General features: G+C 39.8%; 1 protein-coding gene across 3 annotated transcripts in view; it reads left to right on the forward strand.

The window, feature by feature from the left end:
• The first annotated feature begins 4,008 nt into the window (after nucleotides 1-4,008).
• LOC115690183 (endoribonuclease Dicer homolog 2) overlaps nucleotides 4,009-16,278 on the forward strand; it is a 37,949-nt gene continuing 25,679 nt past the window's right edge. The window contains exons 1-22 of one of the 3 annotated variants that reach the window (XM_030616443.2): nucleotides 4,017-4,864; nucleotides 5,037-5,214; nucleotides 5,359-5,472; nucleotides 5,841-5,975; nucleotides 6,292-6,373; nucleotides 6,458-6,522; nucleotides 7,261-7,401; nucleotides 8,099-8,227; nucleotides 8,305-8,434; nucleotides 8,513-8,612; nucleotides 8,697-8,892; nucleotides 8,974-9,134; nucleotides 9,311-9,529; nucleotides 9,651-9,877; nucleotides 10,042-10,313; nucleotides 10,492-10,913; nucleotides 11,017-11,120; nucleotides 11,506-11,702; nucleotides 12,790-12,999; nucleotides 13,652-14,059; nucleotides 14,761-15,039; nucleotides 15,195-15,689. In XM_030616443.2, coding sequence (XP_030472303.2) covers nucleotides 4,788-4,864; nucleotides 5,037-5,214; nucleotides 5,359-5,472; nucleotides 5,841-5,975; nucleotides 6,292-6,373; nucleotides 6,458-6,522; nucleotides 7,261-7,401; nucleotides 8,099-8,227; nucleotides 8,305-8,434; nucleotides 8,513-8,612; nucleotides 8,697-8,892; nucleotides 8,974-9,134; nucleotides 9,311-9,529; nucleotides 9,651-9,877; nucleotides 10,042-10,313; nucleotides 10,492-10,913; nucleotides 11,017-11,120; nucleotides 11,506-11,702; nucleotides 12,790-12,999; nucleotides 13,652-14,059; nucleotides 14,761-15,039; nucleotides 15,195-15,545 — 4,197 coding nt within the window. In that variant the 5' untranslated portion in view covers nucleotides 4,017-4,787 and the 3' untranslated portion in view covers nucleotides 15,546-15,689. Of the gene's footprint in view, nucleotides 4,865-5,036; nucleotides 5,215-5,358; nucleotides 5,473-5,840; nucleotides 5,976-6,291; nucleotides 6,374-6,457; nucleotides 6,523-7,260; nucleotides 7,402-8,098; nucleotides 8,228-8,304; nucleotides 8,435-8,512; nucleotides 8,613-8,696; nucleotides 8,893-8,973; nucleotides 9,135-9,310; nucleotides 9,530-9,650; nucleotides 9,878-10,041; nucleotides 10,314-10,491; nucleotides 10,914-11,016; nucleotides 11,121-11,505; nucleotides 11,703-12,789; nucleotides 13,000-13,651; nucleotides 14,060-14,760; nucleotides 15,040-15,194; nucleotides 15,690-16,278 lie in introns of those variants that run through there. The other 2 variants (XM_056304098.1, XM_056304097.1) reach the window with 2 other exon arrangements.

A 16,278-nucleotide genomic window follows, 5' to 3' on the forward strand; every position in this document is an offset into this window, starting at 1 on the left:
TATACTTTGCGAGGTGCTCATTCCTAAATGCAAAGGTCCAGAGACCCTAAACGAATATCGTCCAATTAGCCCGCGCCATACGGTGTTCATAATCGTGTAAAAAAATTTTGTGAAAGTATCTGAGTCCTTTCCTTGATGGTTTCCATCAGCCTACTTAAGCAAACCTTATCCAAGGGAGGTGGACGGCACGATAACATTGTCATCGTTGAAGAGCTTGTTCAAAAGATGGGAAATACTAAAGGGTACAAAAGTTTCCTGCGCAATGAAAATTGACCTAGAGAAGACCTACGATCGTCTTGAATGGAATTCCATTAGAGGGGTTCGCAAGCTGTTCGGTTTTCTGGATTCGTAAGAAACTTCAGTCCAAGAGCTGGAAGGATCGACCAAAGATTTCTTGGAAAATCATCTTCCCCAACTCTCTCTGGCTGAAGCGAAACCAAAGCGTTTTTCATAACTTAAGGAAATTTCCTAAAGCAAGTGAATTTTTTGATGTAATGGGTACCAAAGAAAAGAGGACGCATCCAAGAAGAGAGCCGATACAAAGTGCTGTTTATAAGAGACCACAATGGTTTCTGGATTGCTGCTAGGAACTTTGGCTGCTAGAATGTTAGTGAAGCAGATATATGAGCTATTAAAATGTGTTTGTTTTATGGAAATATACCAGACTTCTTCTTTTATAAGGCTCTTTCTTATAAGTCAAAAATTTTCTCAACAAGGCTGATAGAGTACCCTCGATGGGATCCTTCACTAGAAAACCCAAGGGAGGTGGCTGCCCCCACCTTCACAGCCACAGCATGGAGGAGCAGCTTCTCAATTCGCACACAGAACCTGCTTTTTAACTTTGCTTGAGGGACAAGGACTTACACTCTCAAACCCCAAGGCTCTCTCTCTTCCTTTTCTTACCAAGGATATCTAAACCCGATAGTTACAGCTCTATGTCTGTGGGGGGATTCTCTAAAAAAAAAAAGACTAGGGCTATTCAAACCTTTGAAACTACTAGGTAATCTAGTATTGTTATGCATGAAGCTAATAAATTCCCTTGTTATGGCCGGACTCTATTTTGGATTTCCGACTACATTCTCCATAGAACTATCTTATCTCTTCCTTCTCCGAGTTTGGGTTATGGAAGAAGGAGAAGAAGGAACTGAGAAGATGGTATCCGCAACAACGGGTTTTATCGCAGGACAATTCATGATGTACATGAAAGATCCTTTTTTGGGTCTCTCTTCAGCCATATGTCTCTTATCCCTATGAGGTCTTCCTCCACTAATAGGTATTTTCGGAAAACTCCATTTATTCTAGTGTGGATGGCAAGCAAGCCTATACTTCTTAGTTTCAATAGGACTCCATACGATCGTTATTTCTATCTACTATTATCTAAAAATAATCTAGTTATTTTTTTACTCTTTTCTCCTACTATTAGTGAAAGCATAACAGTAACTACAACTTTGCTTTTTCCGTACTTCCACCAAATCCTCTCTCTGATGTTAATGTTACTTAGAAGCATAGTCCTTACTTTACCGAAAGCAAGGAAGCATCCAAAGCAATCCAATGTAATTATCCAAAACGAGTTTTCAGACTTTCATTGTTTGGTTCACTAAAAATGGATATTCAATGGAAAAGACTTTACGGCCAATGAATACAACCCTACTTAAAATTGAGGAAAACGATTTCTCCACATCCTCAAAAAGAAAAAAACTGTTTTCCCAAGCTATTTTCCCACGCTCACGCTCACACAATGCTTCAATCTATTCCCTCTCTATGCTTCTCTGTGCTGATCTTCACTACTCTTCGACACCTCCTATTGGGATGCTTACTGTGGTATATTTTTTTATTACTTTTTTGGAATGGAGAAGCATTCTCACATAGTGAAAGTTTTTTGGTGCTTTTATATGATATCCGCGATTCCTCTCGATTTGTAATCCAATACACAAATTAATGGGTTCCGTTAGACTAGCTATATACTGTGTGTTATCAACGATTTCTACAGAAGTTGGTAAGACGATGTCTTGAGCAGTTTTATGACTAAGAGATTAAGTTTGTTAATTATTGCATTTTCTATTTATTTGGCATCTTTTTTAAGGTTACTTTATTTTGATAATACAAATAAACATAAAATTTATACAGCATATATTAATAATATTTTAGACAAGCATTTCGATATCATCTTAATATCTTATAACAACAACAAAACATATTTGTAACAGAGAGAAGGATTTTTAAAATTAAAATTTGAATATCGAAAAAAAATTTCTGTCCCACTTTCAAGTACGCCGCTTAATAACTGAAAATTAGTCATTTTCCCTTTAAAATTACTTTCACTGCAAACATTTTCCTCTAGCAAGAAATTTACAACGAAAGTAATTTTATATTGTTTGGATTTCAATAGAAACTTCTTGTTAGGATTATGTCAATATCACTCATCTTTAGCTGTTTTACAGGCTGGCGAATCACCTAGTGATAGCAATGTCTTATGGAAGCCTCATTTTGATAATTGCAGGAGAATATTAGCAGGAACACATCCTTTGAGAAGTTAATACCTGTGCTCATATGTTGGTATGATGGGGAAAGGAGATGGATCAATGCGTTATTGTTGGGCCTGAAAAATGCGTACGAAATACCATATGAAGTATGGATAGATGAGTAAATTGACAAAAGTTGCGAAGGGTTCTCCGATGATTCATGGATAGAAAATGTGAATGACAAAAAACAAAAAAACTGAAGACAATTGTGTTCCGCCATGTAAATGTGTTAGATATATAAAGATAATTAGGAAGGTAAAATTGAGCAACTAGTGTTCCTTGATTGACTAGTCACCCTCTTTACAAACTCCAATTAAAGTATTTAAACTACTACTAGCACTTTAACACCGGTTGTAGGAGAAATTAAACACACACTACTCGATTCCTATAATTCAACAATCTCTCTATATAAACATTATTCATAAAAAACCGACTCTACCACTTTGATGGTTATGCCTCCACTACTTCACCGATTGTGTTGTCTCCATTACTCTTATGTACAATTGTTATTTTCAATTGCTCACGAAATTCTTGGCTCCACTACTCAATGGTTGCTTCCCAAATCATTACCTCCACCGGTCACTTTACTTTGTTGATGATTATGTCAATCATGGTCTTCTCTCACTTGAGTTAGACCTTTGATTGTCGATATTCTACTCTTGGATTTTGGTTGTTTTCGTCTATATAATCCGTCGGCTAAATGCAGTTTTATAATCGACCAACTGAATTTGCCAACCAAGGGCTTGCAACTCTTTGCCAGTTTTTTCTCTGTCATATTTTGCTCGGTCTCTTCCAATCCAAATCGACTATCAAAGACCTAGAATATGTGTTAGGGTGTGGTTATACTCTCCATCGATAGAAAAGCAGCCCAGGTCATGGTCGTGTTTGCGCTAATAATCTTTTTCTTGTAATTGAGGGATGCAAATGTTATATGCGATGTGCACTAATTATAGTGGAATTCTATACTTAACGTAGCCCTAGAACCCTAATTTAAAGGGTGAATCGAAATAAAAATCTCGTGTCTCCAATTCCTTTTCTTGCCTTTACTTTCTACTTCCTTGTGATTGCGTGCTAACTCCTAGCAATGCGTTCCGTGATGAACCTCATCTCATTACAAGCATTCTCTTATCAGACCTATGCGGGCATAATACGTAATGGATGGTGGATGACTGAACAAGGTTGCGGGAACGCGATGCAAAGTGTGCGGTGGTGGGATGGTGGGTGGGTCCAAAACTCATCTGAACTTTGAAGGGCCTGCTGCTGATGAGTGACGATGGGCTCGCGGTCGTGGGGCCCGCAGCATTTCGGCAGCACTTGGGTCTTCCCTAGTCTTACTCGTCACTGTCACTGTCACTCGGGGAACAACGTCCCACGTGTACGCACGGTTGGACTCGTTGACGGCTGACGTGGCATCCTCAAACAAGGAAGCTCTCCCGATGCCGACAAAAGACGGGTGCGTCCTTGCCGCTTGTGCTGTTTTACTATAAACCAGGAAACAGTCATCGAAACCATAACCCAATCGCCAAGTTGTCGTCAACAGTCCGTGACGAAATCGATACCTTACTTCTTATGCATGGCGAAGGAAACCCATGTTCGTTAGAGGACGAGGAGTCAAGAAAGGACTCAACTTTATGATTCTCTCTCTCTCTCTGTCTGCCACAGTCAATTCGAAGATTCGGCTGTAAATGGCGGGATGAATGTCTCTAAAGGCAATCTGGGTGTCGTGGGAATCGACCCAAGAAATCAACATCGTACATCTAACGTTGGAGATCGCGTGCGATTTCATTCCGAAGTTGCCGGGGGGCCGCGCTTTTGGGGAATTGGGTTTGAATTGCGTTTAGATTCTTGGGGCGAGGATGGAGGAAGAGAAGTTAAAGGAGGAGGAAGAAGACGGGACGGGGTCACGTGACTTCGGGGTCGCCTCGCGGTCCTTCCGCGGCAAGTTCCTTCCTTGCAAAGCTATACCAAGCTGATATCAACTACAAGCACTCGCTTCGAACTCCTCCTCTATATATATGGAGACAAAAGAGCAATGCTGCTTGCTCTCATGCATTCTGATTTCCGAGTCTTTTCGCATTCCGTCGGCGAGCTTTTGCTTTGATCCCTGCCTTCTCCTTCTTCCCATCTCTTGAACTCAAGTGGGTTCCGCTGCAACTTTCTTGGTTCCTCTGATTCTGCATTCCCTGCTGATACTTCACGCTCGGGCGACGCGACCCTGAAGCAAAGCGTCGCCATTGTGCGCTCCTTCGCCGAGGTCAGTCGCGGATGGCTTCGGAATCTGGTGTCATGGACGTGCAGGCCGATGCGCAGCTCTCCGCCGATCCTCTTCCCTTCGCCAGATGGTCAGTTGCTTCTGCCTTGTCTTCTCTTGTTTTGACAATCCCAGTTGTCGCATGGTCATCATCCAATTGTACCGAGACTGTCCGTTTCTTGTTGCCCATTTTGGGGTTTGGTGATTTGGGTTGATGATGTTTTGGGCGTCGTTGATTGCCAAAAAAAAAAAAAAACAAACAGTTATCAGGTGGAGGCGTTAGAGAAGGCCATGAAGGAGAACACGATAGTGTACTTGGAGACAGGGTCGGGCAAGACTCTGATCGCCATCATGCTCCTCCGCTCCTACGCCTACCTCCTCCGCAAGCCCTCCCGTTTCATCGCCGTTTTCTTGGTCCCTCAAGTCGTCCTCGTGTCCCAGGTTTCTCCCCCCCCCCCCCCCCCCCTCTCTCTCTCTCTCTCCCACTCTTTTGAAGAAGCGTCCAACTGAAAATGTTTTCCTTCTTTTGTTTTTGGGTTTCTCTTTCTGCAACTCCTCCTCTCCTTGTATCATCGGTTATGTAAGCAAGCGAAGGCCATAAAGATGCACACAGACTTGAAGGTGCATACGTACTGTGGAGATATGAGAGTTGATTTCTGGGATGCCGCCATGTGGCAGCGACAACTTGATAGCTATGAGGTTTGATTTCTTTGTTCATCTTTGCTGCACTGTCCAACTGTTTCTCTAGTTGCTTCTCTTACATCGTTGCATCTTGTCAAGCTCTGTCTCTTTGCGTCATTGTGAATGTCATGTGGTTTCTTATTAGTTTTCTGTGGTGCATTCCTAATTAATTTGTTCTTAGCTATCATCTATAGCTATCCGTTGAAATTATACGTAGGTAATCCTGATAATTACCTTGATATATTTATATTTACTTCATCTCTTCTAAGGGAGAGCACTTTAATTTTGTAAGTATCAAGGGCGATCGTTGTAGTTTCGTCCTCCGTTGATCAGTGACTGGAGTCATCTTATTGAGTGGTGATCTTATGTCATGTTTATGCTCCCAGGTGCTTGTCATGACACCGGCTATCTTGCTCAACTGTTTGAGGCATAGCTTTTTCAAGCTTGACCTGATAAAGGTTCTCATCATGGATGAATGCCATCATGCAAGGGGTAAACATCCATATGCCTGCATTATGACGGTGAGTCGTGGATTTGTCTTCTTGAATTGAAATAAGATTCTATCTCCAACTATATCCACAATCTGTGTTCGAGAAATGGCTCCAATACGGTTGTTGTCTCATCATCAATTCACTTGTGTAATCTCACATGTCGTTAAACCTGTTGCCAATACATGTATCTTTCGAATTTTGGAGCGATTGCTGGTGAGTGGTTGGTTTTTTGCTTGTTGAATGAGATTTACACTTTCGTTTCTGTTGCATTGCACCTGCCTTTTCTGTTACCTAGAATGCAAAACATGCTTTCCCTCATAATGGAGGGATATGGATGCATCTACAGGAATTCTATCACCCTGGGTTACGTCGCAATAGGCAAGTCCCGAGGATATTTGGTATGACTGCTTCCCCAATTAAGTCCAAAGGTATGCAAGCTTCCGAATTTTAGTTTCGTGGCTTTGTAAACCAATCTATGCCAATGATACTTGACTAACTTTCCTAAAACCTAGGTGGGAACTCTGAAGTTCAATATTGGCAAAATATTAATGAACTTGAGACTGTCATGAACTCAAAGGTACCTCCTTGTGTTGTTGGATCCATGTGTCTCCATACGCTACACTGAATAAAATCAGATGGTGGTGCTTTCTTTCTCTAGTATGAAGTTACTTTTGTTGCTGCTGTTTGATTTTTTTATTTTTGCTTCAATTGCACTTTTAAAGGATTCGTATGGTGTCATTCTTTGCGTTGGACATGTCGATGCTTATGCAATGTTCATATACACGAGATTACTGCATGTCTTAAAATAATTTACGTTATGCACAGATTTGAGTTCCTGAAATTAATTGTGACTTTTACCTTTGGTTTTTGTATTTGAGATCTGATTTTGGTTTAATATCGAATACCTCAAATCTCTGAAACCAACTCCATATTGGTATTAATGGTCAAACCTATGTAGGACAAAATGAAAGTATTTTCGTTTTCCATTTTGGTGGGGAGTCAATAATTTAAAAGCTGCCCCTGGCACGACCCAAGAATTGTGATTAACACATCCACGGACGTCATTGTTTCTCTGGGCCTTGTGCTGGTTTGTACTAGTCACCCTAGTCTGTTTCCTTCTCGAAGTATGAGACGTTGCGCTGTTAATCCCTTTAGGCATTTGAATGTTTAGTGCTTCATGAATTTCTCTGTTGTCCTTGTTTGTTATACGATAAGCCATGTAGGTTCTGTTTTATCATTGAAATGGTGCAGCTGTGTCTTGACACTTTTCCTAATTTCTTCTCATGGTCATTTTTTCCTTCACTTGTTGTCTAAGGTCTACACCTGTGCCAGCGAATCTGTTCTTGCCGGATATATTCCATTTTCCACACCAAAGTTCAAGAGTTACGAACATAGGGAGATCCCTTTCGCTCTCTATCTCCATTTACTAGATCAACTGAAGGGTTTTGTGGAAAAGGTTGGTACCTTGTGTATGAACTTCACATGTGAAAATTAAGGACTATGACCACCTAAACTAAGTTAACAGGTCACAGATAATAGTGTCTTTTCTATCAAATATTAAATCTCAATTATGGGATCAACTTGGTCAGCAGATAGTGTTTATGCTTTGGAAAAATTGATAGTTTCGCTTCTCTAACGCGGTCTTCATTCAAATGAAGGGGCGAAAACAGAAATAGTGGAGAGTGAAAGATTTTGAGTATTGTGTTCTTTCGTCTCTTTCTTTATTACTGTTGCTGAAACTGTTGGATTGCTTAGTGTGGCTCTGGCTTTTAGCTTTCTTCTTTAGGTTTAAGATTTTGGTTTTTTAAACAAAAAAATTGTTTAATGTTTAACATCTCAGATCTTGTATAGATTATAAGCATTGATGTTTGAAGTCATAATCAGTAAAACACCAAGTTTTGTTTTAAATTGTCCTGAAAGCGTTATAGTTTTTTACTATCCCTGGGTTGTTAAAAAAAACACTTATTTGGGTTTATACAGTGCCTGAATCTTTTATCTGCACCTTGTTCTGATACTACACATGCTCATCATATTGAGCTACACTACGTGTCATGAAGATTTGCTCCCCTCCTTTGAATTTATGGTTCCCTGTTTACTTTGAGTGGCCTATCCTTGTCATAGAGCTTTATGATATTTTGTTTGTTGCTTTTCAGTATGAAGTGAAGCTAAAAAAGTTAGACATCGAGGAATTATCAGCTCAATCTACAGAGAAAAAAATTCGGAAGATCTTCTCAACGTTCATTTTCTGTTTGGATGATCTTGGGCTTTGGCTTGCGCTTAAGGTGCTATTCTCCTTTTTCTGTTTACTTCCGCTATCTTTCCATTAGACATTTTAATTAACTGAATATTCCAGTAATAGGCTGCCCGGTCAATATCATGTTGTGAAGTTAATGACTTATCTTGGGGGAACTTAGATGTGTTTGGTGAGACAATTGTGAAGGACTTTAGCCAAGATGTCCTCAATGCATTCTCGGCTTGCATTCCTTCAGGTAATTTGATGAATACTGCTTTGTAACTATCCAAAGTCTGATGCTCTGTTTGACATATTTCTCTCTCTCCATTTAAAGATCCAAACTGGTCGGTTGGTGATAATGTCCAAGGAGATGTGGATGCTGGGCTCATTACTTGTAAAGTTGGTTGTCTCATACATTCCTTACTTGAGTACAGGTAGGTATATGAATGCAAGATCTCTCTGTTTCAAGTTACATGTGAACCTGCATAACGGAATTATCCCTCTTTAATTCTTTGCAGGGATATTCATGCTATCAGATGTATAATCTTTGTAGAGAGGGTTATTACAGCTATTGTACTTCAGTCTTTGCTAAGTGAGGTGCTTCCGAAGTACTGTAACTGGAAGGCCAAATACATAGCAGGAAATAACTCTGGTTTGCTATCACAGACAAGGAAGCAGCAAAATGAAATTGTGGAGGAATTCCGTAATGGGAAGGTTCATTTTCTTGTTTCCCCTGTGTCACAGCTTTTGTTAACTCTTCTACACTGTAAACTGCTTAAGTATTTCCTTTGCCAGGTGAATGTCATTGTTGCAACGTCAATTCTTGAAGAGGGTCTAGATGTGCAGAGCTGTAACTTGGTCATTAGGTTTGACCCGTCCACCACAGTAAGCAGTTTTATTCAATCCCGAGGCCGTGCAAGAATGCAGAATTCGGACTATTTATTGATGGTGAAGAGGTGATATTTTTGCTCTTTTTTCATTGGCTGAACTGAGCTTATATAGTTTGGTGTCCCTCTTTATCTGTCACTGCTGAAAATTATATTGGATTCCAATAGGTTATTTTATCTTTTCCCATTGTCATTTGCATTTGTTAGTCTATTGTTTTTGTAACACCTTCTTTGTTATGATTTAGTGGGGATTCTTCGACGCATTCTCGTCTTGAAAAGTACCTCTCTAGCGGGGAGACAATGAGAAGGGAATCTCTACATCATGCTTCCCTTCCGTGTGAACCTCTTAATGGCAACTTGTATGATGAAGAACATTATCTGGTGGCAGGCACTGGAGCAATTGTTACTCTTTCTTCCAGTGTTGAATTGATATACTTTTATTGCTCTAGGCTTCCTTCTGATAGGTAAGTTACGTCGCATTTTTGTTTTTTCTGATGCTATATTTTTTTCAACCTTTGATTTCTGCAGCTAAATGCACGTCTCTCATGTTCTTCTATGTGCTTTATGGTGCTTTAAATTATACAGTTACTTCAAGCCTGCTCCTAGGTGTGTCATAAACGAGGAGATGAACACCTGCACTCTCTATCTACCAAAGAGTTGCCCCCTACAACCTGTTCGTGTCCAAGGCAATCTAAAGATGCTGAAGCAAATGGCATGTTTTGAAGCATGCAAACAACTTCACATGACTGGTGCTTTGACAGATAATCTTATCCCTGCTATTGTTGCGGAGGAAGCTAATGCCCCAGTAGTTGGTATTCCGTTATCTAGCTTCTAAAGTTCGGCATTTGCTTTTTCATACTTCTAATTTGTCTAGATGATCATGGCCTTAAGACCTAGAAATTTTTTCTTCCTAATTCTTTGGTCATAATTACATTTACTATACTTTTTTTGGCTTGTGTCTCTTGCTTGATAAAAGGCAACGAACCATATAAGGAAGACCAGCCCGCTTACTTCCCTCCTGAGCTGGTCAAACATCGTCCCAATGAGTCCAAGACACTGTATCATTGCTACGTGATTGAGTTGAGGCAGAACTTCAATTATGATGTAACAGTTCAGAATATTGTTCTTGCCACGAGGAGTAAACTGGAAGATGATATTTGTGGTATGTCTTTTGAGTTAGAAGTTCCCAGAGGATTCTTGTCGGTGAACGTGAGCTACGTGGAAGAGATTCATCTTGATGAGGAGCAGGTGAGCTGTTTTATTAGTCATTTAGTCGACGAGAATGATATTTTCGAACATTGTAACTGCCTGTGCTCTAGAAGGGTAGTTTGTAGTAAAATTTTTTGCTACCTAGTGGAGCTCTGAGCAAGTTCATTAAAATCTTGTGGTGGCTCTCAATTTGCCTCTTTCTTAAATAATGTCGCAGGTGCATCGCTGCAGGAAATTCCAGATAAATCTTCTTAGTGTCCTTTTATATTACAGCGAGACTAAACGGAGGGAAACATTAGATGGTTTAAATTTGGTGAAAGCTCCTGATGTTGATTATCTACTCCTACCACATGCTAGAGATTATTCAACACCAGGCATGATAGATTGGAGATCAGTCGTCTCTGAGTTATTTTCAAATGATGATCACATCTGCGGGAATGCCTCAAAGTGCCGTCCTCATCGTGTAACAACGAAAAAGGGCCCTGTATTTCGTTGTGTACTGGAGGGTTCCCTGATCTGTACACCTCATAATGATCAGATTTACTGCGTTACTGGATTTTTTGATGATATGAATGGAAATTCACCTTTAAGGATGAGAGATGGGTCAGTTACAACATATAAGAAGTACTACAAAGAAAGGTAAATAATTCTAATCGAAATTTTCATTAGACATTATACTTGAGCAGTTCTGTACCTTTCCACAGAGTGTCGTGGTCAGGTTCTCAGTATGTTATTATTGCAGGCATGGCATCGAGTTACGTTTTGAAGACGAGTTCCTTCTTAAGGGGAGGCACATATTTCACGTGCCAAATTGTCTTCAGCGGTGCAGGCAACAGAAGGAGAGAGGTTTTTATTTGCTCTTAATGTATTATTTTTGCTGGGATGAAAATTTTTTTATTTTTTTTTTCATCAGGAGGAAAATTAATAACTTTGTTGGTTTCTTCACCCGAAGTCTTATTTCACATAGTAAAACATGTCAAGAATGAGCTGAACCGTAAAGCTCTTAGTGAGTGTCCCCAATAATGGTTACTCTCTGCTTTATTTAAAGATGGTATTATAAAACTTTATGCTTCAATGTTAGACTAGATGATAGCCCTTCTGATAATCTCTGACACATTTTCATTTGTAAATGTGCAAACACAAATGCAAAAGGATGTTAAGATAGACCAACCTCTTTCATAGCTTAATGCATCGTTTACTCGTCTGTGAATGTTACATTTTGTTTATGCAGAACCCAGTAATGCTTCTGTGGAATTGCCTCCCGAGCTATGTTCTGTGATTTTGTCCCCAGTATCTGTAAATACATTGTATACCTTCACATTTGCTCCATCAGTTATGCACCAGCTTGAGGCTTTGCTTGTTGCTGCTAATCTGAAGAGGGTGCTTTCGGACAGTTGCCCTGAAATTGCCTCTATTCCTACTATGAAGGTCTTAGTTAATTTATATCGACACTTGATGCTCATAAATGTGTGACAAATATTTTTTTGTCCTTCGTTAATATTGGCCAAATTGTCTGCTTTTTATATGAGGTGACAATCATGCATCTGTGTGCAATCCTTTCATATGCATTGGTTAATTTTGGTTCTTGGGTTTGAAATTAGAAGGTCTCAGTGTAGCACTCGGTATGAAACTAGGAAAGGCCCTTTCTGTGGGTGATGGAATTCCCATCAGTCTGCTTTTATAGGTTAGATGGGGCATTTGATGCTGACACTTTGACTTCTGCTATGGGTGTCTCCTATGTCTTCTGATATTGTCAAATTGACTTTCGATAAAACGAATGTATAATGATAGGCAGGAGAGTGCTTATTCTCTGCAACGAAGGATGTAAGCCATAAGGCCTGCAGAGTTTCCTCACTCGGCCATATTCTTTTAAAAATAACTTGACCCCGCTTCTATCTTCCCTAAACTGCAGCGACACCCCTTGCATTTTCAATCTTGGAACAGCACATTCCATTAAAATGTGTCAGCCACATTCAAATAATAAAGTACATGGATGGGGGGCTTAAATAGGTTTCATAGTTTAGGCAAAACTAAAGGGATTTCGTATCAATTTACATCATTTTTTAAATTTTTTCTGGCCTTATTTTTTATTGATTGTAACCATGTTATTCCTTGACTCCTAAAATAGAGAGCTCGTGGGCTTTAGTTTTAATTAAATAATAAATGAGCTAATCTGATTAGAGCAGGAGGACCCCGAAATCTTGTAGTCTTGCTTGACTCTCAAAGGACTGGGTTTTCAGGTTAAACATAGTGGCAGTCTGTCTTTTAGTTGATGTCTTATGTGTTTTTGTTCTTTTAGATAGACAATGCATCTCTATGGGCCAAATATTCATTTACTGTTTTAGTTGTTTTTGTGTAATACTGGCGTCTTTCTGTTTGGCAAGTCAATCTTTATGAGAATAAGAAGGTAATATCATGATTAGTCATCTATAGCAGTTTAATCTGATCACATAAAGCAGCTGCTCGCCATGTATATCAAGAGAATGTTGGTTGACTGTCATTCTCTGTGTTGTAGGTCCTCGAAGCACTTACTACAAAGAGGTGCCAAGAGAGATACCATTTGGAATCTTTAGAAACTCTCGGAGACTCTTTCCTTAAGTATGCCGTTTGTCAACAATTATTCAAGACATACCAGAGTCATGATGAAGGCTTGTTAAGTGTCAAGAAAGAAAAACTGATTTCTAACAAGACACTTTGCAAGTTAGGGTGTGACCGCAAACTGCCGGTACTGTCTTCTGTATAATTTTGTCAGGTTCTTGTGATTATGGCTTCAAGAATTTGATGCATCTCATTTCTCTATGTGCTAAATTAATTTGTTTCTCTTTCATGTCTTTTCTCCAACATATTTCTTATTTTCCATATAAAGAAAGAAAAGCAGATTTGAATCAATTTATTTGGGTTGTATGAGTTGCTTGCTTTTCTGTTGACTGGGAGAAATATTCTAGGACCCCTAGACATTAGTTTGTAAGAGATCTTTATAGAGATAACTTCCTGGTATTATCATGACTGGTAGGATTCTGGAAAACTATTATTCAGGCCTTGTAGTCATTCTGCTTGTCCAAAGTAAGTTCGATGGTGCTATGATTTTATTATGGTGATCTTAGCTAATGAGCAATAGTATTTCTCAAGATACTGAGAGTGGAGTGTAAAAAATTACAAGAAATGCTTGATTTGGAAATAGGGAAAGAAAGAAATGACGATTTTTCTTTGCCCAAACTTTGTTTTGCTTCGTTTCCAGTGAGCTGGTTGAAAGCTCTAGAAACATACTTCTCTTCCAATGATTTTTCTCAAGATACCTTTCACGTCATTTTTTGGACAACAATTTATCTAGCTATTTCCCGTGCTAATTCTGCTCTGTTTAATATTTTTGAACATAGGGTTTTATTCGTAATGAACCCTTTGATCCTAAAACATGGATCAATCCTGGTGATATATCTGGAGGACTGTCCCTGTGTGAGGAGTTGCTCCCTAAAGCAAGAAAAATGTACACCCTGGGGACAAGAAAAATAGACGTAAAGACAGTTGCCGACGTTGTTGAGGCACTTCTAGGTGCATATGTCAGTGCTGGTGGTGAAAATTCTGGCTTGTTTTTTGTGCGTTGGCTGGGTATTGAAGTGGACTTTGGAATCAGACCGTACAGAAATTTTCTTGTAAATGCAGAGAAGCACATTAATATCAAGCATATAGAATCCCTTTTAAGCTACTCATTTCGTGACCCTTCTTTGCTGGTGGAGGCTCTGACTCATGGATCCTATATGTTTTCAGAGATCCCAACATGTTACCAGGTACTTTGAATGTTAACTTCTTTTTATCTATATATACTTGCACCTACCATTCGTTAAGGTAATGGGCTACTCACTTCTTGTGGGAATTCACAATTTTTAATCAGTGTATTTTTGGAAAATCTCTAGCATGCTCAAATAGTCTGGCAATGGTACGTGTTTTCCCTACTTGGATTCATATTGGTTCTGTACATTGGCATTAAGACTTTTAAGCAAAATGGCAGATGATGCAGCTACTTGTTCAATATTTTCAGTTAATTCATGTCAACATGAATTATCTTGAAAAAATCATTATTGTGAGATATGGGTGTGTTTTCTGGGAATTTTGCCCCTTCCATGGAGTCTTCTGCATATATTTGTCACATCTGCATTCATGATGCTCCTTTAGCTGTGAATTGCCTTGTATACAAGTTGTATTCAGTTCAGAGAGTTTGTACCGTGATTTATGGCCTCATCCTATCACTTGAATACCATTGCTGTCGATTGGTTCTCTCGGTCACCATTGCACATGTAAATATTCGTTGATATTGCTGATTAACTGGCATATTCGAAGATTTCTCATGTGGAAAGAAAGATTGTTTTGAATGCCCTTGGCAAAACCAATCATCCAGTGATCCTACATGCTTATTTATCTTCTGGCCTGAGTTCATTTTGAGCAGATCTTGACTGGTGAATATATCGAATAATATATTTGTTTTGTGCAGCGACTGGAATTCCTTGGAGACTCGGTTTTAGATTATCTGGTCACGATCCATTTATACAGAAAGCATCCTGGCTTGTCCCCGGGAATATTGACGGACTTGAGGTCTGCTTCTGTCAACAATGATTGCTACGCTCAGTCTGCAATGAAGGTTGGATTGCATAACCACATTCTCCATGCATCAACTGTGCTGCACAAGCACATTGCTGACACGGTCAACGACTTTGAAAAATTACCATCCGAGTTTACCTATGGATGGGAATCTGAAGCATTCTTCCCTAAGGTTAGTCTCGTCACTTGTGCTTCTATACCCGTGTGCACTTTTGTATCTCTCACTTACGTAGCGATTCCCGAGCTATGTGCTTTCTCTGAGATTGGTTTTCATGATTTCCCCCTCTTTATGATGGGGCATTGACACAATTTTCTGGAATGCGACAGGTTCTTGGAGATATAATAGAGTCCCTGGCAGGGGCAATCCTTGTGGATTCAGACTACGACAAGGAAAGAGTGTTCCAAAGTATTAGGCCTCTTTTAGAGCCATTGGTTTCGCCAGAGACGTTGAGGCCGCATCCTGTGAGAGAGCTGACCGAGCTTTGCCAGAAGGCGCATTTCATATTGAAAAAACCCGTTGTGTCTCGTGAGGATGGTGCGTCTTCCGTCACAATTGAGGTCGAAGCTGAAGGGGTAGTATACCATCACACGTCGAGAGCAGCTAATAAGAAGATGGCTACGAGGTTAGCTTCGAAGGAGGTCCTCAAGTCCTTGAAAGAAAACATCCGTGGATTATGAAGATCAATTCACAACATCTTGTGTCTGCAAATCAAAACATTAGACACAATGTTTTCTCGTATTCGAATCTTAGCCATTCAACCTCCAATTATTGTGGAGTGGCATTCTTGACTGCGTTTTTTAAGTTAATTGCCGTTGTCGCTATGGCTGTGGTCACGAGGGAGGGAGAGATCCGTTATGTTCAGGTACTGAATTTTGCCAATTCTGTGGTACATTGTGGTTAAGGCCGTGGTCGAACGCATAGTCAACTCTAAATAACAGAAAGTTTGGCCTAGTGCAGAAAATTTTTGCCGAAATGCGCCAGAATCAGCCAACTTGCGCCATGCTTGTATGAAATTACAGGATCGAAGATCGATTCACGAATGATTTGGAAATATTTTCTTAAAAAACGATCGCTTGTTTTGCTTACAACGCTTACAATATTTACAAAAATGAATTAACGGAAAATATTTTTATCATTCATATAATTTTTTATTGATGATGAAAATGTTTTTCGCTGGGAGAGCTTAATATTATCAAACTTGTTGGTGCCAGAGCTTCAGAGTGATGTCTGCGGGCTCCGACGCGAGTACGACAAGCTTGGGCCAAGAACAAGAGAGCAGTCCACGAGCCCGTTCTCTGCCTTCAAAGAAAGTCCTTGACGAATGCACGGGCAAATGCACCGGCAAAAGAGCCAGCAGAAACAATGGGACAGCATCACCGTCATCATCCAGACCCAGAATCTAGATAGATA

This window comes from Syzygium oleosum, unplaced genomic scaffold, assembly GCF_021117445.2.
Source record: "Syzygium oleosum isolate NSW1041296 unplaced genomic scaffold, Sole_v2.1 Sole_v2.30, whole genome shotgun sequence".
Taxonomy (NCBI): domain Eukaryota; kingdom Viridiplantae; phylum Streptophyta; class Magnoliopsida; order Myrtales; family Myrtaceae; genus Syzygium; species Syzygium oleosum.